The sequence below is a fragment of the Phragmites australis genome, chromosome 2, assembly GCF_958298935.1.
Source record: "Phragmites australis chromosome 2, lpPhrAust1.1, whole genome shotgun sequence".
In the NCBI taxonomy this organism is placed as follows: domain Eukaryota; kingdom Viridiplantae; phylum Streptophyta; class Magnoliopsida; order Poales; family Poaceae; genus Phragmites; species Phragmites australis.
Window position 1 is genome coordinate 34,707,871 of NC_084922.1, and position 27,989 is coordinate 34,735,859.

Sequence of the window (27,989 nt, forward strand, 5' to 3'; positions counted from 1 at the left end):
ATGGTAGACCATTGGGTTTCAAAGACAAAAATTCTCGAAAAAGAAAAGGATTAAAGAATTAAGATGGCCAGGTCGAGGAAATAACGATAATTCAAGAAAAATCTTTTGAGGAGATAGTAGACATGGCAAATAGTAATGCTACAGAGGAAATAAATGTACTTGACTATTCAGAAAATGAGATCTCATTAAACTATGTCATGTCTGAAATTTTTTGGAACCGTGATAAAATCATCATTGATGATGCATTTGCATATAACCTTGCGTTAGAAATTATGGATGAAAATAAAGATCAAGTACCTCGATCAATAGAGGAATGAAAACAAAGAAAAGATTAGCCAAAATGGAATAAAACAATTCAAGCAGAATTGAATTCCCTAAAAAAAAGAGAAGTTTTTGGACCTGTAACTCATACATAGGAGTTTATATGCATATGATAGAAGACAATAAAAATATTTGATTTTATCTCTCATTCTCTATGTTCTCTACATTCTTGCATACTTATTTTCGATAATCAATAAGTAGTTCGTATATAACACAGAAGAATTAGTGATTCTCATCATCTGGAAAACGAGCACACTTTATTTCGTTGCCATGAATGCATAACCTTTACATTTTACTCAATTTGCCTATATTGTTTCACATTAAAGGCACCAAGCCAACTTCATCTTCACGACTTGCGAAGTTGAGTGGCTGTGTTGTAGGATTCCTTATGTACAAATAAACTACTGCAAATCTCTGTGCATTCAATCGCAGTGATGTTTTATCTTCCTTATCTTATCATGACAAGCCTGAAGCTCAAACTTCATTTGACTTCCCTTGAAGCTCAAACTTCATTCGACTCATAGAACATTTCTCAGATATTTACACCCTGACTACGAATCACCCTGCAGTTTCCTACTGGATGTTGATGATATGCTGTTGCTGTTGAGGTGGCATTGGCTGCAAGCCCCCTGCCCCCCCAGGTTCTGAAACTGGTGTCTCGTGCATAATCTGCATTCTCATGAAAGTTAACATTGTGAATGACGCTATTTAAAAAAAAATGAATGTAAAAATGTACTTGGTTGTACATACCTGTTGTTGATTGTACCGATGAAGCAATACGGTAACTGTTACCAAGATGATGTAGACTGGTATGATAATCTCAGCCGTTCTGAACATCAGCAGCTGTCTCAACAGGGCAATTTCCACAACTCAGGTGTTCAGCTTGTGCATAAATTATGACAAGGAAGATAGTGGGATCTCAGATTTCAGTGTCTTACAGTGATTAGCGCCATCGAGTACACTTCAGTACCGCCGAGGATAAGCGAGATTGCGTCACGGAGCACCAACAGAGCCATCAACTGAAGGTGTATTTTTCAGAAATGGTACATGTGCATCAGTTGGCTACAGCATGAACGCTCATGTCCAAGTGGAAGGTTTGTGCTCTGTAACACTTACAGCTATGGCAGCTACACGGCAGTATATGACGCCTTTCGGGTTGGAACTTTGGGTGTCAAAGCTTGATGCACCATCAGCTTGATCCGCGGTGTGATCGTAATTAGTACTGCGATTTTCTTGTCTTTCTCCAGCTCCCCTATAATGAGAAGAAGGTTAGTTATTAGGTGAAACTTGTGTGATCAGATCTATGTAATATTTCTTTTAGCAAGGAGCTCGTGCATCAAGTGGTACCTGAAGCTAATCGGGTTCCTTCCATGCCGAAACAACTTGGAAGGAGCAGTGTAGTTTGGTGTGAATTGCTGTGGCATCAAGAGCAAAAACAACAGATCAGTCATCAGTCATTGTCTTCAGCACTGTAGACCGATTATGTGTTTTCTCATCTTCTTATGAGTACTAAAACTGAAATGGACACCTTCAGATTTTAAAGAAAAAAAAATCTGAATTGTTATTAAGAAAAGAGAAGAGCTAAACGTATTCAGCTGCATCTTTTCGTGTAATTTTGTTGAGAATGGTTGTTATGATAAGGAGGTTTCAGAAAGCTTCACCTGCAAGCATATCTCACATATGGTGTCTCCTTTCTCATTACACCACCGCTGGACGCATATGTGGTGAGCGTACTGCAGCCAGAAACAAACTAATTCAAGTAAAACTTCCGTTGATGGGACAGTACAAAAAACTGTTGTACATGATGATGGATAATAAGAGCTAAGAAAATTAATAGAGTCTGGACTGTGGTCGAGATCGTGCGATAATGCCATCTATAGGAGGTCCTGAAACTTATCAACATTTTGGGGTAAGACTCTGAAAGGTCCGATTCAGTTACGATAAGTCGATAACTGATAACACAAGAAATCCCTGATTGCATTGTAGAAAATAGAAAGTTTGTTGCCCAGTAGGCCAGCAGCATCTTGTTAGAAATAAAACGAATTACACTTTTTGAGCAAAATGAGAAGAAAATATATTACCAAAGCGTGCAATATTCCATGATTGAACATTCAGTAATTAATAAACGGGTTCTGATTTCTGAACTAGTTGACTGGTTGTTCTTTGCAGCATCGATCAAGGCTAGTTTCTTTGTCCTTTCATTATTACCAATCGTTTCAGTTCAGCAATCTCTTACACAGTTGCTCATGAAAAATGTAAATACCATATCCATATGTCAGCGCATAGTTCATAGGCCAACTATCAAACTGGAACACCGAAAAAAAGAAACTGAAGAAAGCTTGCCTTCAAGCTGCCCTTGCAGGAGCAGGGGGTGGCCATGTAGGCCTCGTCTCCTTCCTCCTGGCAGATTCTGCACTCCACCATGACACCACTCTTTGCCTTGCCCATGCTCAGCTGAACATCTTCAGGAACAGAGGAGGGATCGGGCTGGTCATGACTGGCCTTCGTGGAAGGGATGGCGAAGTCATCATGGATAGCGGACAGGAGCGTCGATTCAGTGAGCAGCCGGCCAGTCATCAGCGCGAAGTGGTCCGCCATCCTTGAACTGCTCCCAAAGACGAGGAAGAAGATCGAATCAACACAGAGCTGCGGGCAACATGCTGCGGCGATTGCTGGAACACTAAAACAAAGTTTCTTCAGAGTTCGGAACAAGCACATGTTTGAACCAGGTGATATGGCTTTATTCGCCAACCATCATCTTCGATACGATTCAGGATATATTTTCTACGAAATCGGAGCACGAACATCACACGAGACAGCTGAAAAGAGTCTCCTTTTGACCATCTTTTTAGCTGAAACCCGTCATGATAAAAGGGAGAACAAAGAGGCATGGAGCTGTGAAAAAGGCTACTAGTTTTCACCTGGGCAGAGGAACCGGGAGGCCGTGCAGAGGTAGCCGAGGCAACAAAAAGGCGCGAGCTTATTCACGGCATGAGACGCGCGCGATATAGGACGCCTCGCGTTCACGTATGTCTCCGGCCGCCGCAAGGATCTCGATGGCTTTCTCCACGGATGGAGGAAGAAAGGCAAGGATGAGCGATGCAAAGGCCACGCCGAGGGCAAAGGAGCTGGGTGGGGAAGGAAGGGACCAGCTGAGCTGAGCCTGAGCAGAGGCAACGGCGAGAGCAAGCCAAGGACAAGGAGGCTTGCGACGCGGGACTAGGAATAGGATGTACGAATTCCGAACATCCAGGTGGTATAGAGAGGGAAGCAAACGATGGATTTGGCGGCCGCATCCAATTGGTCCCTCAGCATTTGGTCTCTTTCTTGCCTCCGAAAGCAGCATGATTCATACCTGCCTCGCGATTCGTGCTAAGCAGTCACAGTGGCCCGCTGATAAGTGATAAGCGATAACTAGTAAGTTAGCTCAGGCTAATAGCGTAGGCATATATTGGTTAAATTCGTATATATTTTGATCAATTGCTAAAATCTTGTATCAAGTATAGTCAGTCTAATCAAAATCAGAATAAATTTGTCTTTTTTGTTAGTTATTTAATGCGATAATATTGGGCTATACAGTGATTCTTAATCTATTAGGTTAGTAAGAGTTTTGATTTTTTTTCATTATTTTTCATTATAAATTTTAGCTATTGATTAATTGTATTTTACATTCGAATTAATATTTTTTTATAAATTTTAATTTGAATTTAGCTATTTGTTAATCGTATTTGATATGAATTTTTTATTAATCTAGACCGTTGGATGTTTATAACAACGAGCTGTTTAGATTTTTTTATTAATATAATAATTTTATGGTATCGAGAGAGAATGACAGATTTTTTTCTTTTAGATATTAAAATAATAGATAACTGATTGATGGGAACAAGTTGTCGGATTGGACGGGTTAGCGTCTACTGGAACAAACCCGAGTAATTGGGAGATGTGCTGTCAAAGACGCAAGTGAAAATACATGGACCAACTACTAGTAAAACTTCGACACTTGTTCATTGGAACAGTCCAAACCGATGTTGAAGATGGTCCATAACGTACCTGGCGTTGGCACAATCGCTGGAAACTGATTCAGTTCTTCGTGCCGAGACACTGTTCATTGGTATGAAGTCTGCGAACCATGGACTCAATTGGGGACCTTTCTTTTCCTCGGGATAGAATTAAATTTGCAGTCCTATTCTTTTCCTCGAATACTCAAGAGGAGTGCGTATGTTTGCACTAACAGAACAAAGTTCAAACAAGATACATTAGAGAAGAAACTAGCAACTGGATACAAATAGAGGACTCCAACTTATATGGTGGATACATACACCCACCTCTATTATCAACTAAGTGTATTTTAGTAAAGCTTCAGCTTAAAAGTAAGATATTTTTAGTTCTACAAATTTATAAGTTATAGTTAAAGATATATTACAAGTGTTTAAGTGAATTATTTTATTTACATTTTAAATTAAAAATAGATATTTAGTTACTTTATATTAACTTATAAATATCAGATCTGATATAAAGGTAGAATACTGCTCAACATGGTCTAAGTAGCACAACGGTCCACTTTTTTCATGGCGTTCGATGGCGACTCCATCGCCGTACTGAGCTCCCGTTCGATTCTAGCAACGGTGACCCCATGAACAGAGTGGAGAAGGTGACAATTGGAGGGGTTGGGGTGGTGGATTAGGATGGCTCCATCGCTGCACTGAACGCCCTAATTATTCGCTTCCAGGGATTACTCGTCCCTGTACACCTCTGCATCCCCTGATAAGGACAGTGGATGAGCGCATTGTGCGTGTGGTTCCTCCACGGCCGTTCCCCATGCTCGATCGACACGTGTGCTGTTCTTCATAGGTCAAAATCTTGCAGCAGCAGCACGATTCGATGCAGACGCTGATCGGTAATGGCTAGTGAGGATTCGTCATCCATGGGGCCCTTTTCATGGCTGTTAGCTGAAGCTGCTGTGGCTGCAAGCTGCAAGCTGCGTCTTTAATCTGCTGCTTTCCGTTTTGCCGCTTGGCATCCGCACCAGGATTACTGTCTGGGATTCAGTGGCGACGGAGGCCGCGATCGATTCGTTTCGTGGCGTCGATCGAGAGCAGTGCTGCTGCCATTGTTATTCCTGAAGAACAGATGCAAAAACTCTGGTCTTTCCCTAGGCAAGAGTCTAGATCAAAAGGTCAACCTCGTGTATGTTCTTCAAAATTAAGGTTCACTTAAACCTTTTTTCTAGAACGTACTAAGATCCACTTTATAAAAGGGCTACATGTTGTGATAGGAATTTCTAGCGTATTTTCATTTCATTTTTTCCTTAGAAACTCTAGAAAGCATGTCATGTGCTTTCATTATATAATGGATATAAGATCGAGTACTATTAGCAATAGAAAAGTTGATTGTCCTTTTTAATATCAAGAAAGTTGATTTGTGCCGTCCTAATCCAGAAATGTTTATTCTTGTCTCTTATTACTAGCTGACCATGACATCGTTAGTGGCTTGGTTGCTTGTCCACACGTGTGTCACACGTGTCTTGTGGATGACGGCATAGAGTGTTGAAGATAACCATGACAATCGCAAGAAAAAGTTTATATTGTTTGTGATTTACTTGAATGCACAGGAGCTTCACTTGCTTATGCAGTTGTGCATTACAATTTTTCCTTTTAGAGAGAATTTCTTTCAGAAGAAAAATCCGAGAGAAAACTGTGATTTTAAATAAAATTAAACTTACACATCTCATGCGTGCACACTATACTCATACCCACACACTTGTATAGATATGCCCTAACATATGTATAAATTAGATTATACATATAATCTCATGTAATACGAGTACACAAGTGAGCGTACTCAGGGTCTATTTGCTTCGGTTTGGGATGGTGGCTTTTAGTTCGAAATTGAAACAAAGAGACACATTTTTTCTATAGCGTTTTATAATCTACTTGTTAGAATATAAGAATTTGAGAAACTAGTTTCTCTTAGCTTTTACAGATTGTGAAAGCCTGTTTTATTAAAACTATCCATCAAAATTTTTAGAATTCATAATTCAAAATATTTTTATAATTTAAGTTTTTACAATTCACAACCTATAAACTTAGATTGCATCTCCTAGCTTGATGTAGGTTAGTGGGTGTACGATGTAGTAGGCCCATGTCTCAAAATCTTTTTGAGGGATGTAGGCCCATGTCTCATTAACCTGGATTTCCGTAGACGAATGTACCCACAAACCTTCAACATGTGTGAGATGGGCTTGATAATCAGCTCCGGTCCTCGCTTCAACGGCCATGATCTCCCCTGAACCACTTCACAGCCCTGCCAACCCCAGAAAACCCTAACGTCCCGCGCCGCCCCGTATAAAAGCTCCCGCCTTCTCCCCCGCCCGCCTTCGTTCCCATCTCCACCCGAGCGCCGCCGTCGCCTCCACGCCTTCCCGCTCGCATCCCCCCCCCCCCAAACCCTAACCCTCAACACAATGGCCGGCGCGCCGGAGACCCTGGTGCTCGCTGGCGTGATGCGCGGCCACAACGACGTGGTGACGGCGATCGCCACGCCCATCGACAACTCGCCCTTCATCGTCTCCTCCTCCCGCGACAAGTCGGTGCTGGTCTGGGACCTCACCAACCCCGTGCCGGTCACCCAGGACAATACCAACACCACCGATTACGGCGTCCCCTTCCGCCGCCTCACCGGCCACTCCCACTTCATTCAGGACGTCGTCCTCAGCTCCGACGGCCAGTTCGCGCTCTCCGGATCCTGGGACGGCGAGCTCCGCCTCTGGGACCTCTCCACCGGCCTTACCACCCGCCGCTTCGTCGGCCACGAGAAGGACGTCCTCTCCGTCGCCTTCTCCGTCGACAACCGCCAGATCGTCTCCGCCTCCCGCGACCGCACCATCAAGCTCTGGAACACCCTCGGCGAGTGCAAGTACACCATCGGTGGCGACCAAGGCGCCAGCGAGGGGCACACCGGCTGGGTCTCCTGCGTCCGCTTCTCTCCCAACACCTTCCAGCCGATGATTGTCTCAGGCTCCTGGGACCGCAGCGTCAAGGTGTGGAATCTCACCAACTGCAAGCTCCGCAAAACTCTCAATGGGCACGGCGGCTACGTCAACGCCGTCGCGGTGAGCCCAGACGGTTCGCTGTGCGCCTCCGGCGGGAAGGACGGCTGCACACTGCTGTGGGACTTGACTGAGGGCCAGAGGCTGTACTCGCTCGATGCGGGCGCCATCATTCACTCCCTGTGCTTCTCGCCCAATCGTTACTGGCTGTGCGCAGCCACACAGGACTCTATCAAGATCTGGGATCTTGAATCGAAGCACATTGTTCAGGACCTTAAGCCTGAGGTCCCTATCGCTAAGAACCAGGTCCTTCTCCTAACCATCACTGTATATTTTCGATTGTTGCTACTGATCATTGTTGATTACGTAGATACGACCTGCGTTCATGTGTCATTGATTGATTTCCTATTGTTGCTACTGATCATTGTTGATTCCGTAGATACGACTTGCGTTCATGTGTCATCGATTGATTTCCTATTGTTGTCACTGATTATTGTCGATTACGTAGATATCTGAAGTTCATTTGTCATTGATGTATTCAATCATATTGATCTGTTGTGCTATAATGATGTCATTGCCTGCACTATGGTGATGAGTATGGTGTAGTTATGTGCCAGTATGCCACTCATGTTTGGAATACTAATTCATTCATTCTAGTTTGTAGCTTAGTGCACCCCCAGACTATAGTTTGCAAGTCAATAGTGCAATGTTGTTTTCTAGATATATGCTTGTATTGAATATTTTTCACTTCAAAGGTTTTGGATCAAGCAACAATTTGAATGTCTGTTTGTTTTATGAGATGTATATATGTACTGTGATTTAGTGTGTTAGGTTGAAGTTGCTACTCGTCTACAGTTCTGATATAGTTTAAGAACGTATTTTGTAAATGCTTCAACTATTGTATTTAGTTTTTATATATATATGTGTGTGTGTGTGTGAAGTAGTATCTTCTTTTTTTGTTCAGCCTAGATTGTAAATGCTGATCGCTCCCTGTGTGCACTGTGCCGTGTTATTAGATTGCTTGCTGTATTCATATAAAAATATTAGGTTGCCTTTGCACTATTGACTTGCAAACTATAGTCTTGTAAAAGTGTAGTTTTTGCGATAGTTTTTACAATTGTAGTGTAGTTTTGTGAAATTTACTCTATAAAAAAGATTTACTTGCAGTGCCATCACTGATGCTTTGTGTTTGCAACTGAGGATTGTATGTGCTCTTTTAGATTATTGAGATGAGATGGATTAAGTTTTGTGAGATGCAAAATTTCCTGTTTATATTCTTTGCTGTTCTTTTTCCTTGCTTGGCGTGTGTCACTCGTGTTTTCTGTGTACTATGCTGTTCTTTTCGTTGCTTTGTACCCTTTGTGCTGTCTTTGTCTAATCAGTTCAATTTCTGATCTGAGTCTGTAATGTACTTAAGTTGTTAGTAGTTATGGGATGGAAGCAATATTGTTAGTTTTGCTAGAACATCTTATCGTTTTGTATCTCCTGTTCTACCTTAAGAATATCCACTGCGTAAAAGTTGAATTGACCAATTGTAACTTACTAGTTTTGGTTACTTTCGTGCAGATGCTGTACTGCACTAGCTTGAGCTGGAGTGCTGATGGAAGCACACTCTACGCCGGTTACACTGATGGAACCATCCGGATCTTTAAGATCTCAGGGTACAGCTACTCGGGCTAGATGATCGAACTTGTTTCAAATAGTCTTGTCCTGGGAAATGGCTGTGGTATCTTAGTTTTTCTTTTTGACTGCTTGAAGGCATAATTTCTGCCCAAGTACTTCTGCTTAATTTAGTCTCAATGTCAGTAGCTTCAGTCATGATGAGATCATGGATGCACCAAGTACTCCTGTTTCATGAATCATGCAATCGATGGTGCTACATGACCAATTCAACTGGTGATGCTCATGCACTCCTGTTTTGCACCATGGTAGAGCTTGTCTGGTCATCTGGGTATCCTTTTTTTTCCCTGGTACTTGCTGCTGCTGTTAATTGTCGTGCTCTTAATAACATCTGTAGCATAATAGTTGATCCATATATAAACAGGATTTTGTGCTTAAAACTAAAGCGATGATTAGTGGAGCAACAGGATGGTGAAATTACGTCACCTTAAATATTCAAGGCGGTTCAACTTTTAACTTCATCCCGTAACACAACATGAGCTGCACGAAAAAACGCTAAAATGAGCGAAGTGGAATCTTCAACTCCGCCCGATCAAAACTCTTATTTAAAAGCAACATCTGCCAGTAAGCAAGAATGGAGCATGTCGAAGACATCGAGCATGAACCTAGGTCTAGTTCTCTTTCAAATAAGCAGAATGAGATATCCAATTTCCAGTGCTCTAATTGAGTCACCAGTATGTTCCGAACCAAGTGACAAGTGGCTCAATCTTCTGCAACACAATATCTCAGATCCTCATTTCCCTTGTTCCAAGAGATCAAAGGTTGGAGATGGTCCACCACCAGTAGGACCATGTACCGTGTTTGGTCAAGAGCTTACATGATCAACCATGTGAAGGAGGATCAACTAAGGTATGGAAGATTGACGAACCAAACAGAACCAAGAAGGCTCTCCTATTTCAGCAAAACGTCTTAATCGTTGGATAGGAAGATGGTGCCACACCCCTATTTCTCATGGAACTTCAAATGTAGAGAAACAAACACCCGAGTCTAGTATGCCACCTGACGATCTTGAAGGTCAGTTTCCAAGCATTGCTGCAATGGCGATGATGAGGCGGGCAATGAACAAGCTGCGGCCGTGTGAACTTCAGAAAAGGGGACATTCGGTACGCATAGGCGGTAGATTCAGTACGATGGAAGACCGTCGACTTGACTTGGTCCCAACGTAGGAGTGGGTGTGGGTGTGGCACCGCACGAGCCCGTCGGGCAAAGCTGATTTTTTCTTTTTTTTAAATTAAAAAATTGCAAATATATTTATCTATTTTGAAAATTATAAATCTAAGACTCCTGTCATCTTTTGAATGGTGATAGGCTTTACCTGTCATATTTTCAACGAACGATAGGTTTAAAAATAAAAATATTGTGTTCTAATACTCTTAAAATTGAAAACACTATTTAAATAGTCATGGTTTTTTTTTAAAAAAAATTGTGATGTAGATGATGCTATCATTTAACTCTCTAACAAATTTCAACTCAAACAATTGCTTTTAAAATTAGAAACAAAAAAGACAAAAATTTCAGGATCAAATATGACGTGTCATTTCACATGTTGTATTTTTGTCTGAGTTTTTTAGAGAGATGCATGATAAAGAAAAGGCACAACCACAGGATGACTCCAAAGCTACGCTGGTGCCTAAGGTAAGCATGGGCAGGAGTGCCTAAATGTTTGCCACCTTATTCAGTTGATACAATTGCATTCATTCTTTTAGTACGAAGCTGGACATAAAGTCCTCTGCATTAGTCCCTCCTAACATTCGCTAGGAAAATTCAAATTACCTTATAATCATGCTCACTGCTATAAAGTGCATCATCATTTGGCTCTATCGAATATGTTCAACGAATAAAAGACTGAAATTGCATGAGCTTTTGCTAAACTCCGTGCCTTTCAGTTTTCTTTATAGTTCCTTGATGACTACCTTAAATGCTGATCAAATCTACCGTATAATTATTTGCTTCTTGTGTACTTATAGATTGGAAAAGTAGGGATTGGGAGAACATAACTTTACACCAAATTATCTTTTTTTTCCTGCCCTATTCAGTTATTCCATATAGTTCTTATGCTTTTTACTCTACCCTGTGGCATGTGTTGCTAGTTGATATACAACTTTGTAGAAGTATATTGTGCTGAAGTTACTGTTGGGGGTACATTTCCTTGTTCGTTTAAATTTGCATAGTTTTACAAATTCGAATCTATCACTTCATTGATTTTTGCCCCAATCATACTTGCTATTCAATATATCATGTACTTGCTAAAGCTGCTGGACCCTGTACATAGACTGGAAATCCTAATCTACAAGCTCAAAACTATGTAGGATGATACACTCGAATGACTCTATAATACGAATATAGCCTGAATTTTATCTGATGACCTCGTTTTACTAATTTATCGTAATGACCTATGTGTTCCTTTTCCAGCTGAATTCGGAGGAGTCATGGTTATCCTTTGACCAAGAAGCTAAAGTGCTCCTTAACAAGGTGAGCTTAGGCCATCTCCAAGAGAGTCCTCAAATCTCACTTTTCTCGTGCTACAGTGTTTTGCGGTCTACTGTAGCACTGGAAATTCATATCCAACAGATTCTCTATCCAGTGCTATCCAGTGCTACAGTAGAAAAATAAAGGATGTTGTAATAGTGATAGGGGATGCTGTAATAGTGTTTTGAGGATGAAAATTTGAGGTAGCTATTGGAGATGGTCTTATAATTCTTAATGTACTCATCAATGCTGTCGCCAACCAAATCTGGTAGGTACGGGCATTTGCAGGGTGGCCAGGAACTCGTGCAAAATTGCAACTCATAAACCAAAACGGTGAACCCGACGTGCTAGAGATAAAATTATTATCACGAAGGTTTCGACATCCTGTGACAAGACCGGAGATGAAAAGGAGATACTATTCTCAGGGAGCTCATTGCTGATTCCTTGCAGCGGATCAACTTGGCTTGAGGTGTGTACCCTGTTTTGTGACGAATAATGGTTGCTGATTCCTTGCAGCGGATCAGCTTGTTGAAAGTATGCAAGTGACAGCTGACAATATCTTCAACGGAAAAAAAGGTTAGATAATGAACTGACGTCGGGAACAGAGGTGATGTAGTGCAATGGAAGTCGCTCTCAGCGGACATCGTGGTCGTGGGGTACACAAGTGACAGGTCATTTTGTACGACGCCATTGTGCGTGTATAAAAGTACACAACAATACTCCCAGCCTTCCAGCTCTCAGGTGCACCAACCACAACCAGTGTACCCACGCAAGCACACGCTCACGTGCAATGGTTCCTGAACTTGTAGCGGCGATGGCCCGCCGTGAAGGGCAGCGCCGCGCCCGCGCGGCCGCTCTGCCTCCCGCAGGCGCGCCGGTAATGCGACGCGGCCGTGAGCGCAGTGACCTCCCCGCGTTCCTCATGCTGGTCGGCGCGTCGGTCGTTGTGCGCTCCGCCTCCGCGCGGGGCACGCCGTCCGCCAGCAGCGACCGCGTTCTCGCGGGCTTCCTGCTCTGGCTTCTCGGCCTCCTGCTCTCCTTCTACCGGGTGCGGCCCTTCCCGGGAGCTGCTGAAAGGCTGAGGCGTTTCTTCGCAGGCCGCCGCCCGCGCCGCTATCTTCTAGTCGTCCCCCGTGCACGCAGGCGCTCGGGAGGCAATCGACGAGCTTGAAATGCATCGATCATTGCATGCAAGCTAGCTATATTGTTAGTGTTGGTGCATGCTGTGTCGCTCCAATGAATAACCAGTTAATCAAACGACATACTCCACAGTTTGTCTAGCCTGCTGGCAGTTTGGCTGCTTGGCTGGGCAGGCTCACTCGGTCACGTGCTCTCCGGCCGGTGTAAGTACATATATTAATGTATGCGGCTGCAGTTTTTTTCTTGTCAGTTTGTTTTACGAGTGTTCGTATATGTTGATCTGGGTGTGTGAGTTTTAGATGTGCAGTGGACGTAGTAGCCTCTTTGCTATATCTTCAATGGCGAAATTTTTGGTGCAAACGTGCAAACAAACCTTCGGCCGTCCAATCCGCATCTCCGTGCTACTGTGCTTGCAATATCATGTACTAGAGTAGTTCCCTTCAATTTCCGAGGGGTGTATAGCAGTCCATCACTCCATTGTAGGCGAGTGTTTCCAATAAAGTCGTAAATCTGAAACCTGATTTGCATATAGATATTGCAGTTCCTGAAAAAAAAAGAATAAAAAGGAGAATAAAAGGAAATGTACTGTGCTGTAATGGTGATACTTACACAAATGAAGCTAAATCAAGATAGGATGTTCAAATCAGGCCATTAGTTCATTAAAAGAACAGCCCATTAGCCACAAACAAACAAGCTGGCCTCGATCATATCTACTATCTTGATTAGGAAAATTTAGGACAGTAATTCCATTGCCAGTCATTATAACATTGACATCTGAAGATGATCCATAAGTTGGTGAGACATTGAAGTGGCAGATCTTTTTTTTAAGTACAAATGCACGCACTACAACTACTATCCCCCGTGCGCACCCACGTCGTTTCTAAAACCTCGGAACGCGGACGGGCTGCGTCGTGCCACAGCCACGCAGCCATCCGAGCTACGCTCGGTTCGCATGAAGCGGCAGATCCATTTCTGGTTAAAGTCCCGATTGCCACAAGTCCAGTTGCAAACTCCAAATAACAGGTGAAGGTGAGTTCCCAATATCAGTTAACTCCAAGGTGTGATCTATGCACTGACTTGAATAAATTTAGAACAGGCACAAATCTTACATTATCCGCACACTCTTCGTTTTTAAGGGACCTACTGGATGCTTGGATCGATCTATGCCTTCCTACACAAACATGAATACATGAAACAACATGTTACACAGAAGATACATACAATGGGAGTTCGAGTTCAACTTTAGGTATCAAGTATAATTCTTCACAATCTGCCAGCTCGTGATTACACAATCAGTTAAGTCAAAATTGAGCAGAACAGCAAGGATAAAATTCATGTATTTGAATCCCGCCGCAACTTCTGAGCCCGTTCTCTCCATGAACCTTTCTGCATTGCCAGAACCTAAAAAAACATTGTTTCATGAGGATTAGCTTTGGAATAATTAGAAATAAACAAAATACAGGAAAACCAAAGTTGATATTACCTTTTTGCTAATGAGGGAATTGCAAGTCTGAGCTTCTACATCTTCAACTTCCTCGCCCTCATCATTGGTTTTAACCTCATCCTCAGCAATTTCAGTATCAACAATTGAAGTTGTAGGTACTCCAAATATAGCCATATCATGTGCATCTCTGACTTTATCTTCATGCTTTGACTATGATATGTGAAGAGCAAGGAATGAAAAAAAACGAAGATGGTTAGGAACAATGGAAAAGGTGCAGAATATGCAATTAAATTGCAGCTCATTACTTTGCCGTGCTATACCTCCACAAAAGAAAGTCGGAAGCTCTTTCCAATGTTCTTCACCAGTGAAGCATCATCATTAGCAAATACAGATAAAAAAATAAAGGTAAATTCAAGGTTGCCAAATAACAGAATGCATAAATGGACAAAATATTGTGTGTGTGTGTGTGTGTGCATACGCACTAAAACCTCTTAAATGCTTAAGCAGCCAAGTATATTACACACTACAGCAATCAGGATAGGCCAATGGTGATGTGGTAACAGTGCTTGCATGAATAGCTAAACATGGGCCTTGGATGGAGATCTTTGCCAATGCTCAGCAACTCACTTATCATTTTCAACATCTATTTACAATTGTTTAATTCAAAACTATTCAGCTACTAATTCTTGAAATTTTGAATCAAACATCATTGTATTAATCTCCATATGATTCTTCAGCGCACATAACTATAACTAGGAAAGTATTTTATGCTCAACAGGCTGTTCTGTCTCTGTACAGCCATTGGACACATCGTGCATCAATCTAAAGCTCCAAACTATCACTCAAGCAATTAACAGCTCTAGCGCCACAGTCCAAACAAAAGCTGTAACTGTGACTGAGATGATGCAAGACACAAGTTCTTTTTTTCCTGCATTGAGCCTAAGCTATTGATAACTCTAGCAATGGTTGAACTGATGCGGTCGGTGAACATATGGAAACTGGGCATTCTAAATCCACACTTAAATTTATATAAAGATTATGGTTATTTCATTGTGCATAAAAACTGAAAAAAAATAAGAGAGCAACTACCCAACTAACAAGAACCTCTAATATGTTAGATATCTTAGCTTCCTACAGAGAATCTGATAACTCAAATACAAATTTTATTTTAATAAGAACGCCATGAGATGGTGAAAATTGGGTGTGTCAAACAATTATGTAGAATTCACTTTACTTTAAGGTTCTGTAAAGTGCACGCACCCTAAAAATAGGATTGTAAATCCTAGGGGTTTAATACCAATATCAGAATCCCAGGCTGATGTCTAAAATGATATCACACCAAGCTGAATAATAAGTAGATGAACAACCATGTTATGCAAAGCCACAGAAGGATTAATCGAGAGTTCGAGACAATGCAACCATATAAAGATTCAAGACTGACCTGATGAAGAACCATATTAATGCAAAGTCATATGAAGGAATAATCAAGACAATGCAGCCATATCAAGACTAACCTTCAACATCATCATCATCTTCATCAAGGGGAGCATCCTTATTAAATTCAAATCTTTCCCACCCCACAGTTGCAGTCCCAAGAGTGGAATCTTTTGCAGCTGCCAAACATTGAAAAAAAAAGCTTCAGAACAATGAAAATGTCGCCAAAAAGCACCTATAATGGAGTGTAATCAACATAAAACATTGCAACCCCATGCACATTCCAACAGCATTTTGGTCGTGCATTCAAGAGTTGGCTTTGGAGTTATATCATGTAAGCATAGCTATATATCCAAAGAGAAATGCACATAAGCATTGTGCTGCCTAGACTTACATATAATCAATTTCCACTGATCAAGCTAGCATAGCAAAGTAAACTTCCTAGACCTAAAATCAGTTTCCAACATTGGTCTACACTGCAGAATCACATATTCAATAAACCTATGCTACCAGTAGCAACCCATTGCTATGCTCAAACGAGTAGCCACAACATTGCTTTTGGTTGAAAAAGGCAGCATCCTAGCTCATAAGAATGGAAACAGTAACAAAAATGAAGAACTCAAAAGGCGGTCAATACCTGTCTCTGAGAGCTATCTTTGCTTTGACTCTCTCAGCCGGGTCTGCAGGAAGCATCAACATCTCATCATCTCGAAACACGTGCAAGCTCACAACACAACCGTCCTACAGCCATTATTAATTTACAGAGCATAAGCAGGTCGCGACCAACCATTCTATCATATCCTTCTATGAGCCGCGAGCAGTCCACTTTACCGCCATCCCTACCCCCGCGCCCCTTCGAGCTCTCACGGCCGCCACCATCGTCGCGCCGCCGATCCCGCCGGCTCTCGGAGTGCGAACTTCTGCCGCTCCGGCCAAAAGGCGACCGCGACCACGACCACGAACGAGAGCGCCTCCGCGAGCCCCTGCGGTCCCCCCTCTCCCTCGACCTGGACCGGCGGCTCCGCTCTCCCGATCGGGACCTCGACCTCGACCGGCGCCTGCGCGAGCGAGACGGGGACCTGGACCGTGTACAGGTCGGTGAACGGGAGCAGTGGCGCGAGCTGGATGGGCGCTCGGTAGGCGGCGAGGGCGGTTTGGTGTAATTAGGGAGTTGTGCGGGACCGGGGGCTGCGCCGGCGCGGACGAAGCTCGAGAGGAGGGAGGAAGAGGCGGTGGGTTTGGGGGGAAAGGAGGTAGGATCGGAGGAGGAGAAGCCTAGGCCCTGCTTGAAGCGGCGGGCGCCATCGCCCTTGCTGTTGAGCTCGTCGTAGTACGCCGCCGCCTTCGCTTCCTCCATCGCCTCCAACTCGGCTCGGTGCGGTGCGGGAGGCTGGTGACGTAGAGTGGGATGGGTTCAGCTGCAACAATGTGAACTATATTCACTTCATTTAATTTTCTTTCCAACTCCCCTCTTCATTCCTATTTATTTCGCTTTTTCCTGCCTCTAACAACTTCACTTCAAAAGTATTCGCAAAAAAGAATCCCGTCCCGAAAGAAATGATCTTGAAAATCTCTTTGTGATAAGAACCGTGAAAAAAAACTATTAGAACACTGAAGAAAACGAAAATATTTTTGTAAAGAGATTCACAGGAATCGATTTGAGATGATCTTAGGTACTTAGCACGTGGGCTTCCCGGCTTCGATATTTTCTGCAAGATTGTGAAGCGCAACCTAGAGATATTTTCTACACTACATTATGCTTATATTTCAGAGACTGATCTTGCTATTAAAAACATGAGTTAATTTCACGTCACATCTTTTTCTACTCTTCTCTCATCTAATAAAAACACTTAAAATTCAAATAATGTATCTATTTTGGCCATACAACCTCATCTTCGTGTCACCTCATCCCATTATCAACTATAAATATGTGACCCGTTTAACCAATAAAAATAAATAAATTAGAAGAAAAATTAACAAACAATCTCCTTATCTTTTTTTTTTATCTCATATAAAATCAAACTACAACATCGTTCTCGATGTATTCGTTCGGTGCACTCCTATGACACATTAGAATATCCATATCTGAATTTACGATTAATATTACCATATCTAATATTTATATTTTTATTACACCGCACAAACCCTTAGCTAGTATAATGATATCTATTAGTTCAAATTTCAAACAACAATTATGACTGACGCAACATAATCCATGATTAGGCCCTGTTTGGAACCAATAAATTTTCTCTGAATCCAATAGGGAACGAACAGTTTCACGTGAATCTTGTATTACAAAGGAAAAAGGCAATTTTATTCCTTCAAATTATACCCCTACTCTGTACATCATGTAAACTATTAAACCGTTTATTTTATTTTCATAAACTTCGAATACCGAATCACATTGTGGCTGTCATGTCATCCAGTTTTTGCTACCTGACCGTCATATCATCTCTCTCTTTTGTTGGCGCACACTAAGGACGCACCGGCAGCCTCGACGATGGTGATCTCGCTGATGGGGAGGCCGACGGACCCCTACAGTAGCATCGGTGCACAATTGTGAGCTTAGTTAAGGGGTTGGGGTTTGACTAGCCCTATCTAACGATGGCTGATGGCGAGCACCCAGTTGTGGTGGTGGTCGACGCACGTGGTTGGCCGAGCTGGTGTCGTGCTGCAAGGGAAAAAGCACGTGCAAAATGTTCGTCGGGGTCGGACGGTGCTCACCACCAGTGGGTTAGGAGGGAATGGCTCGGGTGGTGTTGGTCCATTGGTGAGGGGCGGAGCTGGCCACTGGAGGCGAAGAAGATGGTCGGGCACTCGCCGATTCGCTCGGGGAAGGGGTGGATTCACGCGAAGGAAGGTCGGTGAAGCTTCAGACGACCTCTAGCTGCTATCATCTAAGCTCGGCATGCTCGGATCCGGTTGGATTTCATCGGATTTGGCTAGCATAGTAAGGAAAGACGGGTGGTGATTTACTGCTCACCTCTGTTGCGCGCGTGCGACTCTGGAGAGGGAGAATGGAGAGCGGAGAGTAGAGGGGAGCGATGACAAGAGCTGAGCACAGCGCGTGCGGTGCTTAGCCCGGCCACTTGCTCTGGCAGCGCGGCGATGGAATGGTCGGTAGGCATTGCAGTCACGTGGCCAACCTCCTCTGCGCAGCATTGAACGGGCTGATTAGTGGGCTTGTGTGAAGAGTGAACAATCCAAGGTGACAAAACCACTTGTAAAACCGGTCTCAGGAGGTTATGTGATCCGATATTCAAAATTTGGTGAGTAAAACAAATGATTTAATAGTTTAAAGGGTTATTCAGAATATTGACATAGTTCAGAGTAGTAAAATAAACTTTTTTTTCTATTCCAAACAAGCCCTTGAATCATATTATCGAAACCACAAACATTTTTTTTTCTCTTCTGGTACAGCAATGCAAGACCGGAACAGAGAGCTACATTTTCTCATTTGAAGTACCCACAAAAGGAATATAGTAGAATACAGTAACTCGGTGATTTTGATTAAATATGTTCAGCCAGTCGCCCAGTATTGGTGCTGAATTGCCTGATTGTTAAACCATGAAGCATGCCCTGACTTCCTGCAACTGAAGGCGTCACTTACTTGTAATTTTAACCTTTGCAAGCTCTGCAGCCGCACGAGCAGCGGCAGATGCACGGGTGGCGGCAGCAATGGCCGCTTGGGCTTTTTCTAGCGCGTCCGACGAGCTTGGGCTAGTGCAGGATATCTCCTCCGCATGGGATTGGGAGCGGTGCTCCTGGGTTGCCACATTTGTCTTAGTGGCAACATAAGCTCTTGCGCCCCCAGCTGGTGAACTTGGAGACTCGCGAACTTGATGTTTTCCTGTGTCTTCGACATGAGAAATCAACGCCGGCGGCTTATCTCTGGAAGCAGAAACAACTGGAGAGCTCTCAATAATAGGCGGCTGGACCTGGCGGACTGAAGATCCTGAGCCGTCCTGGATACCAGCACAGAACAAATGAAGTGACTTCAAGAGTATTCTGATCATATTTAACTGAATATTTAGTTCTCTATGGTAACTGTAGGCTTAAAGAGGCTTCAAGTAAGTTGATTACGATTGTCTTAGTCAACTGCACCACGTTTATGAATCGTTGGGCCACAGTTTTGCCATAAGCAGCCAACAAACTTTCTAGCATTAAAAAATAATGTTTGCAACTCTCATTGAGTAAGAACCAAATCAATTGAAGGACATGCATAAAACCACGGGAACAAGATAATTGAAGTAAGGACAGAAGCCTGGGCCAAAGCCACAGGGCCGAAAAGGGAGGGGGAAACTCTATAAACTGAACTACAAAGACGGGCACACAGAAACCTATCATGGGCAAGTCAAGTGGAGCATGCAGCCAACAGTCCCAAATTCATAGCTAAATGCTAGATGAAAAAAAAGTGTCTTGCATCAACTTAAAAAAAATGTAAAAAGAAACTAATGGTTTCTCAGGATGACCATACAGATCCAACCAAATTCCTTCAACTGAAACAAAAGTGTGTGAAAACTGAAAAGTCCTGAACCTTCCTAGATGTTAAGCTCAACCACATAGACATAAAATGGGCAGTTGTTTAAACATTATAGTTCTATTCACTTTAAGCAGAAACACAAACACCTAATTTTGAAGACGTCACATGAAACACCTTTCGTATGCATTCAATGACTAATAATTAGGGAATAAGCAAGGAGTGTTTTTGCTTTCGGGGGCGAAGTGGGGATAAGCAAGGAGTTAGCAAATGCTACCAGTAGATCTTCATATTTCTTGTTGAACTCTACTTCAGTATTAGATGAATCCCATTCAATATTGTACTCTTGGGCAATAGCTTTCAAAACCTTCAGCTTTGATTCACCTGATGGAGCCTTCACCGAAAGCTTCTCGATTATCTGTATACAAGATACTCAATATTTTTTTGAAAAGGTAAAAGATGCTCACTTTGCAAGCAATACAATTCTGACTTCTTCAAAAAATGCGCATGTTGGAGGTTCCACTTACTGTGCGATTAACACTGCTGTCAGGGCGCAATTCCATGGCAGCAGCAACAAACTCCTTCCCATACTTGGTGGTAAACAAATTACGGAGATGCATTAGCTCAGGCAAGTCTGAACATCTTCCAGATGCAAAGATTATGCTAGCGATTGCTTCTCGTAGTTCTAAGGGGCATTCCCTGCTCCATGATAAAATTTATAGCTGTTAATCACATTTTGTTAAGTGGAAACAAAAAAATAATCTTGAATCATGACCTTAGTAATTTCAATACGATCAAACTTGCTAAAGCAGAACCTACTTTTGGACCTCAACAATAGGGACTCGTGCCAGAACAAATTCACAGAAAAGCTCAACAATCTCGTAGGCAGCCAATATATTTTGCTCCCGGATAATGTGCTCCACCTAAGATTAATAATGATATATTAGAAAATAATGAAAACTATGCGAAGGGAATAGCTGTAACTCCAACTTACTCGAATCCTTGCAATAGATTCCTGGCCGGTCTGAAGATACTGGACCATCTCTTTGCGCATATTTATCAGTTGTAGCTCCCTCCTATTGCGCAGCAGCTTGATCCTCGAAATGACCAGATTCAAACATGTTTTGCTACAAAAGGCAAAGAAATTCTGTTAATTAAGGATTTAAACAACATGGCATTGTTTTCTCCATGTCTGCCATGCATGTAAATGAATAACACTGTTAGAACAACACGAAACAGTAACTGTGTCCTGCGGGAAGCACATAGCCATATACTAATAACTGATACTTGATGGGCACTTCTATAACTCAAATCAAGTAAGTTATGAAAAGTCATTGGCTATTGATGAAGCAGTTGGACTAATACACACGGGTACTTAATAATTTAGTTCCGTAAGCTCAATACCAGTTCAATTTCATCCACTCACGTTGGCTATAATATTCAGAATTTCAGATATCATTACTGAAGCAGCCATCCTTGCTACCAAAAATGAAGCTGCCAATCAATCTTCCTATACCGAGTATGAATTGGGTGAATATAGCATCTTCAACAACATAAGATACATGGAATTGCCCATCAACATCTAATATAGGGCACTCGGGAATGACAATTCGACACCAAGGAGGGGACGGGGTAAAGAAAGGCACACTTGTTATCTTTCGGATCCAGCTAGTATTGTTACTTTTTTGCATCACCATAACAGATCATCATAAAATACTCTACTATAGTGAGAGGAATCTAAATCTAGAACTCCGGGCAAGCACACTGAAATTCGCCGATCTCAGAATCCGCCCCAACCGAAACGGGAAAATTTGTGACGAAGGCCGGGGTTCGTGATTGGGAGGGGACGAGAAGGCTAACCATTTGGTGCCGAAGGTGGAGCGGTTGAAGAGCGAGTTGAGGGACGACATCGTCGGTGGCCTCGCCCACGGATGCGCCCGGCGATTGTCGACAGCTCAAAGTAGTAGCAGGGGGAAGAGAGAAACAAGATGCTCTCCCGTGTATTTTTCCAGTTATACCCCTTTCGTTGTTCCTTTTTCGAGTTAATAGTCTTTTTTGGGGATTTGTTTAGTTAGAGTAAATCGGGTATTCTACGTTGTATGGAAGGTCTATCAAATGTTATACGATTTTTAATATAAAAAACACTCAACAATGGTAATAACTAGAAATAAATAAGAAAAAGTAACTTTCACAAACATATAGATAAGTTGACAAAAATATCACAAAACTATATATTTAAGAAATTGTATCCCAGAACATGCATCATTGTATTGCAAAACTACAGGTGTAAGAAGTTGTAACGCATGACTTTTATGTGCAATGTATCATAAAACTACATATTTAATGTGCCAAGTATCATAAAACTATATAGTTTACAAGGTTTAAATATATTGTTTTGTGGTATATTGACATACTAAATCTGTAATTTTGAGAAAAAAGTGTGCACTAAATCTGTAGTTTACAACACATGTTTAAAATATGTACTTTATGATATATTGGCACATTAAATCTGTAGATTTGCGATACAATTTTTTAAATATGTAGTTTTGTGATAATTTAGCCAGATTATCTATAGTTTTGTGAATTTCCACAATAAGAATCTTAAACCCCTTCAGTCACAAAAACATGACATATTGGATATACTTGTAGTGAAACTTTTAAAACTTTAACTATCAATATCTTTCAAAATATATAGACTGGAAACATGAAAATTATTTATCTAGATTTGTCTTAAGATTTACTTTCATAATATCATAACAATATTTGGTTTGATAAATATATTTTAATAGAAAATAATGGTCAGAACTAGTTTAGAGATTGTGTGTCCAAACTCCAAAATGCAAGGACTGCCTTTGCGATACATGACACTATTTACGGGAAGTGGTATACGTATTGCTTTACTCTTTCGCTCGCAAAAGTCTTTACTGATAGTATGCCACCCCTAATGGAATGGATGTCGGTCTTGTGGTGTAGTGTCTGGAACACAGAAGAAAAGGGGAGAGGAAATTTGAAATGGCATAAGCTTTGTTGGTTCACTAAATATGAGCCTTTAGATTTCCAAAGCAGGCTGTATGAACAGCAGAATTCATGCGCCAATTACCATCTAAAGAAAAACAAGGAAGTTTTTTTTGGCAGCCTAGGTTCAAATTTGGCTTGTGAAATATAACTATTATCAAGAAAAAAAACAACTTAAGAAATTATACAATGCGGTGTCCACAATTAACAAAAAAAAAAAAAAAACATAGCCAGTTAACAGCATCAAGATACCAAGCACCAACGAACTAAACTAGAGAAAAATTAATCTCTGGACACGATGCCAAAACTTAAATCACTAGAGAGTCCCATAATATCCGAAAGATACACAACAATGGATGAGGCCATATATGAAGGGTACTCAACAGAGTGAACAGAAATTAATCTCTGCACACCATGCCAAAACTAAATAAGTAGAGTCGCATACTATACGAAAGATCCACAACAATGGATGAGGCCATACATGAAGGGTATTCAACAGTGTGAATCCAGCCAGGAAATGATGTCGACAATGGCGGTTGAAATCCGGTCATCTGGCTCTCCTTCTAGGATTGAGTGGTAGCTACCTTCATAGAGCTTGAGGGTCTTGTCTTTCGTGCTGGCTTTCTCATAAAGGAATTTGCTTACTTGAGGATCGGTTACCATGTCGGCTGCTCCGTGAAGAATCAGCAATGGGGAGGAGACCTATAGGAATATCAAACATGTCAGAAGTGTTTCAAATTAGGTACTTTTACAATGAGAAGAAATGACAGTGGCTGCATCTGGATCAAGCTAAATGATATCAACCAAAACCAAATCCATGAGAAATAAGTACAAGTGATAGTGACCTTCTCCAACTGTGATTCAATGTCCTTTGTGGCCTTCAAAAGCTCAACTGCTGTTCTTAATCTCATTTGGTCAGTATATGAGATGACATTGTACTCAGCCTGAAAAAGGAAAATAGCGAGGGTAAGTGACTTAAGTATTTCAAACAGCTTTCTCTTAAAAAAGAAAATATTTCCAGCAGCAGTGTTGTATTGACTTGTTTTCTAGAGGTAACATTAATTATACTAGAAGGACGTGACAAACAAGGAAAACTGTAGAGGACTAAGCGTTTTGCCACAAACAACCTATGCAAAATCCGGTATATTCTATTATATAACTGTAGAGAAGAGAGAAAAATCCACAAATGTCATATGGGTAATAGGATACATGCTAGATGCTAGCACAGAAAACTGTGCTAGAAACTTACTACTTTTCTTTTCCTTGGATCTCTAAATGCCAAATCTCCTATATCTTTCTGCGGAAATAACTTCGCTTCAGGAAGAAGACATGACAATATGCTCAGTGCCTTCAATACTGGTGCCGGTGGTGTGACATCTTCTGAAATCTTACCAAAAGAAGTCAGTATTATAAAACAGGATTACTGAACAAGAATGAGGACACAAAATAAATCAAGTATATCCTTGGGCATGGAAACATGCAAGAATACTTCAAAGAAATCCCTCCATAGCAATCGTTAGTTGTTTATGATAAATAACTATAAAATTTAGGTAATTTGTTCATGCATGCTTCAGATTAGTTATTAAACCATGCAATAAAGCTGCATATCTGCAACGACTGAAAGTAAAATTAAATTTGGCATGAATGTACTAATTAGTAGTACCTATGCAATACATTTTTTTGACAAACACGTCAATGAGAAATCATTTCTTTATCAGTGGTTCCATCATTTACATCGGACTATATTTCCACCTACTGTTAACAGTGAAACTACACACAGCCACAGATCACAGTTATGTAATAGCATAAGTCATGGTTAGAAAGTTAGTGGACACTAGACAAAAAACAACTTATACTCTAGAGTATAAATGAGAGAATGTAATTATGTGATCGCCAAAATGGATCAGTCTCATTGAGAGTTTTAGAAATGTTTTAGAAATACCTTGCACATAGGCGCGACAAGAAGCACTCCCTCCCATTCTTTTTGTTGCTTCAAGTGTACTTTCAGAGCAACCGCACCTCCCATTGACTGTCCCAAGAGAAAGTGTGGCAGCTTACGCACTTCCTTCATGCCTGGACATTAACAATAATTATATTACAATGCAAAGACTATATCATTACATAACATAGCTGAGAATTGAGCGATAGCTTAGTTGGTAGAGCCTCCCGTCGAGGAGGCCCACCCACCCGGGCTTGAACTCAGGTGCTCGTAGTGGGTACCTCCCTGAAGAATCTGGTTTCGGCATGATCCTGACCAGCCAGGGTTCAGTACCCACTACCTAAAAATTCAAAGCCCGGGGAGTGTCTCCACCCCGTGGTCGAGAAAGAAAAAAAAATTACATAACATAGCTACTCTTCTTTTAGGAGATAAGCCATAAAAAAACCTCTTATTCGTGCATACTGTTCAATGACATGGTCCACCATTCCATCAAAGCTTGCAATGTAGCCATGCAGACCATATGATAAGCCAAAACCAGGATAATCCATAGCATAAACCGCATATCCAGCTGCGGCTATTCTCTTAGCAATCCCTGATATTTTCAAACTTGTTGATAGACATACAGGCAAAGGAACGGTAAAACACAAAGCAAAACATAACAGAACAAGTAATGCCACCTTCAAAAAAGAAAGTGCAGGTATCCCCATATCCATGGCAGAAGAAAAGTGCGGCTTTCGTGGCTGTGCCCTCCCTAGGAAGCCAGCTCTTCCAGAATATTTCAACTCCCTTCGAATTGGTCTCATAGTTCTATAGAAACAAGAAGTGTTATTTTCCAAAGCAAGGGAAAGAAGCTCTTGAAGAGTTCATTCAAGATTTAAACCTCCCACTAGACTTATAATTTCTTTTTGAAGATTAAGTGCAAGTAAGTTATTTTGGCTCATTAGTATGTGGTAACATCACGCCACTCCCTGTAAAGTTCTGCTTGTTGAATACACCACGAGCTTGTGCACTGGCTCAAAATATCTATCATTTACTGGATGTCGTGATCCCAACTTTTGGAACAGAAAATGATGCTTGTGCCACTTGTACATTGCAGTTCTGCCAGGGAACTACTTGAACCAAATGGAAGGCAATGTCAATTCAGAAATTCCATCATGTGCTTACCTCTTCCATCTGGATTCCCTTGGGAGCCATCTACATAATGAGAAGCAGGACGTAGAAAGTGAGAAAATTGGGCCAACTGACGTCGTATGAAATAGTAATACATGGTACAACTCAAAAACTCTTGCAAATGGTCCGTCAAGTCCTCGGAAGGGAAAAACTTGTACTATATATATATGTATATATACATACATATATATATATATATATATATATATATTACTTTGATTAGAATTGAGTAGAGTCCTAACTCCTAGTGCTGTCTGTTCCCCCCTCTACGATTTCATCCATTTGTTTTATTTTTTCTTTCCTTTCCCCCTTTTCTTAAGGCCTTCTTTTTTCATTTTTGCATTCCAAATCAGATTCAAATGGGTGCGACAATGCGAAGACTGGTGATAAACTATAGGAAGCATCTCTGGTCTACCTCAGATGACATAATCGGGCTCTAGCAACTGCATAGACTGCACAATGAAGCATAGGCCTGCCCATTTCTATGTTATACACGTCCTTCTTCTGGCCTCCACTGTGCTACCGCTAAATTGTTGGGTATGCAGCGGCACATAAGCATTACAGCTCCACAAATAAATGGGAACAAATTCAACCAATTCAGCTGTAATTTCAGCTCGCATGTAAACGAGGGCAAGTGCTGTAAAAGACTCGAAGCATTTGACCATTTATCCTGTCAGCTTTGACCATTTAGAACCTTTGCTACAGCGTACAAGACCCAATCAAGCGAGGAGCGACCGACGTACGGACCTTGAAGAGGAAGTGGTCGAGGGTGGGGAGCACGGGCGCGAACGCGGCCCGCACCCGCCGCCGCGCGGGGGCCCAGTCCAGGCACTGCGCCGCGGCGGCCCTCAGCTCCTCGCTCGCGCCCTCCAGCATCCGCCCCCGCCGCGCGTCCTTCGCCGCGGCGGCCGCGATCACGGCGGCGCGCCTCCCCTGACGCGGCGAGGCCGCCGCGGGGCCCGGGCCCGCGATCCGGTGCGAGATCGCCGCCATGTGAGGAGGCATGGGGTGTCTCCCTCCGCTTGTCGATCGGTGCTGTGGCAGTGGCCCGCACGTGCTGGGGCGCACCACTTGAGTGGGAATTTTTCGCGCGGCGTTGCTGGGTTGGTGGCTGTTTTGTCTGTGTCGAAGTTCGCCGCTCGGGACGGAATGAGACCTGATCTCGTGTAGAGCACTGACTTAGAGGGTGATACGTGGTAAAAATTATTGTAAAATTCATAATAAAAAATATAATAAGAAAATAAATAAATTGTTACAAGTGATCCTATAAATTAGATCCAAATCTAAAATGCACAGACCGTCCGTCAGGTTCTCAGGCCGTGGATGGGGCCGTGTGCTGCTGAAGCAGCCCATACCGTTCTAATGTTTGGGCTAGGCCTATTGAAGCCCAGAAGTGCAACAGAGGCCTTTCTTCAGCTGTTTGAATAGTGAAATGAAGCTGTGACTGGAACAAGTGCACGCTTCATTCCATTTCTTTTCGTGTTTTTCCCGATGTTGCTGTGTAATTTGGGTCGGTTGGTTGGTTTTTGTGCCCTCGCCTCGCTCTCGAGTCTCGACACTCGGGACGCCGCCGCGTGGAGGGGAGCGTCCGTCTCCTCCGCCTCGGCGCGTAGAGCCGGAGGACCCGTGACGAGAGGCGGGCGCATCATGTTGGGCAACTCCAAGTTTTTCAGGCCGTGGGCTCGGAGTAGTTTTCTAAGGCAGCCCATGCCGTGCCTCGCAACTGATGGTTGTGTTCGGGCCAGGAAAATTCACATGGGCTGCTGCGTTCAAATGAAGATGAGCTAGGACTATCGAAAGCACATCAGTCGGATGCATCTTGCAGGGTATCGGGCTCAGATCTTTATTT

The 27,989-nt window shown here is 42.3% G+C and overlaps 5 protein-coding genes across 8 annotated transcripts; 1 reads left to right on the forward strand and 4 right to left on the reverse strand.

The window, feature by feature from the left end:
* Positions 1-559: 559 nt before the first annotated feature.
* Positions 560-3,556, reverse strand: LOC133908504 (uncharacterized). Of its 3 annotated transcripts, none has more exons than XM_062350566.1 (8): positions 3,243-3,556; positions 2,665-2,926; positions 1,983-2,054; positions 1,669-1,736; positions 1,438-1,573; positions 1,260-1,340; positions 1,072-1,164; positions 560-990 (listed from the first exon to the last, which is right to left on the reverse strand). In XM_062350566.1, the coding sequence occupies exons 2-8, from the start codon at positions 2,917-2,919 to the stop codon at positions 895-897; spliced, it is 801 nt and encodes a 266-aa protein (XP_062206550.1). In that variant the 5' UTR covers positions 2,920-2,926; positions 3,243-3,556; the 3' UTR covers positions 560-894. The 3 variants fall into 3 exon arrangements, with proteins under 3 accessions (XP_062206550.1, XP_062206549.1, XP_062206548.1); XM_062350565.1 differs by having other exon boundaries at positions 2,665-2,993; XM_062350564.1 differs by having other exon boundaries at positions 2,665-3,001.
* A 3,080-nt stretch (positions 3,557-6,636) lies between these two features.
* Positions 6,637-9,295, forward strand: LOC133908505 (small ribosomal subunit protein RACK1z). Its single transcript, XM_062350567.1, has 2 exons — positions 6,637-7,675; positions 8,936-9,295. Exons 1-2 carry the CDS (start codon positions 6,785-6,787, stop codon positions 9,047-9,049), a joined length of 1,005 nt encoding a protein of 334 aa, XP_062206551.1. The 5' UTR covers positions 6,637-6,784; the 3' UTR covers positions 9,050-9,295.
* Positions 9,296-13,719: 4,424 nt separating this feature from the next.
* Positions 13,720-16,944, reverse strand: LOC133908506 (uncharacterized). Its single transcript, XM_062350568.1, is given in 7 exon segments — positions 13,720-14,059; positions 14,142-14,312; positions 14,423-14,487; positions 15,617-15,715; positions 16,174-16,187; positions 16,189-16,216; positions 16,320-16,944. Coding segments are annotated over 7 exon segments (1,020 nt in total). The 5' UTR covers positions 16,894-16,944; the 3' UTR covers positions 13,720-13,990.
* Positions 16,945-18,921: 1,977 nt separating this feature from the next.
* Positions 18,922-22,037, reverse strand: LOC133908509 (uncharacterized). The gene is made up of 6 exons (XM_062350571.1): positions 21,877-22,037; positions 21,011-21,143; positions 20,836-20,939; positions 20,544-20,715; positions 20,294-20,434; positions 18,922-19,501 (listed from the first exon to the last, which is right to left on the reverse strand). Exons 1-6 carry the CDS (start codon positions 21,924-21,926, stop codon positions 19,139-19,141), a joined length of 963 nt encoding a protein of 320 aa, XP_062206555.1. The 5' UTR covers positions 21,927-22,037; the 3' UTR covers positions 18,922-19,138.
* Positions 21,016-27,282, reverse strand: LOC133908508 (caffeoylshikimate esterase). Of its 2 annotated transcripts, XM_062350570.1 has the most exons (9): positions 26,888-27,282; positions 26,135-26,164; positions 25,648-25,777; positions 25,416-25,562; positions 24,974-25,104; positions 24,281-24,418; positions 23,877-23,975; positions 23,513-23,733; positions 21,016-21,143 (listed from the first exon to the last, which is right to left on the reverse strand). In XM_062350570.1, the coding sequence occupies exons 1-8, from the start codon at positions 27,143-27,145 to the stop codon at positions 23,524-23,526; spliced, it is 1,143 nt and encodes a 380-aa protein (XP_062206554.1). In that variant the 5' UTR covers positions 27,146-27,282; the 3' UTR covers positions 21,016-21,143; positions 23,513-23,523. The 2 variants fall into 2 exon arrangements, with proteins under 2 accessions (XP_062206554.1, XP_062206553.1); XM_062350569.1 differs by lacking the exon at positions 21,016-21,143 and having other exon boundaries at positions 23,299-23,733; positions 26,888-27,281.
* Between the last annotated feature and the right edge of the window lie 707 nt (positions 27,283-27,989).

Excerpts from the sequence above, each read along its gene's own strand:
- LOC133908509 (XM_062350571.1), bottom strand. The coding sequence starts at position 21,926 with ATGTCGTCCCTCAACTCGCTCTTCAACCGCTCCACCTTCGGCACCAAA. Across the intron at positions 21,144-21,876 it reads TCCACCTTCGGCACCAAATG|CAAAACATGTTTGAATCTGG; the intron begins GTTAGCCTTCTC and ends TGCCTTTTGTAG. Across the intron at positions 20,435-20,543 it reads ACAGCAGTGTTAATCGCACA|ATAATCGAGAAGCTTTCGGT; the intron begins GTAAGTGGAACC and ends TCTTGTATACAG.
- LOC133908505 (XM_062350567.1), top strand. The coding sequence starts at position 6,785 with ATGGCCGGCGCGCCGGAGACCCTGGTGCTCGCTGGCGTGATGCGCGGC. Across the intron at positions 7,676-8,935 it reads TCCCTATCGCTAAGAACCAG|ATGCTGTACTGCACTAGCTT; the intron begins GTCCTTCTCCTA and ends ACTTTCGTGCAG.
- LOC133908508 (XM_062350570.1), bottom strand. The coding sequence starts at position 27,145 with ATGCCTCCTCACATGGCGGCGATCTCGCACCGGATCGCGGGCCCGGGC. Across the intron at positions 26,165-26,887 it reads TCGACCACTTCCTCTTCAAG|ATGGCTCCCAAGGGAATCCA; the intron begins GTCCGTACGTCG and ends CTCATTATGTAG. Across the intron at positions 25,105-25,415 it reads ACAGTATGCACGAATAAGAG|GCATGAAGGAAGTGCGTAAG; the intron begins GTTTTTTTATGG and ends GTTAATGTCCAG.
- LOC133908504 (XM_062350566.1), bottom strand. The coding sequence starts at position 2,919 with ATGGCGGACCACTTCGCGCTGATGACTGGCCGGCTGCTCACTGAATCG. Across the intron at positions 2,055-2,664 it reads CCTGCAAGGGCAGCTTGAAG|TACGCTCACCACATATGCGT; the intron begins GCAAGCTTTCTT and ends TTCTGGCTGCAG. Across the intron at positions 1,574-1,668 it reads AGGAACCCGATTAGCTTCAG|GGGAGCTGGAGAAAGACAAG; the intron begins GTACCACTTGAT and ends TTCTCATTATAG.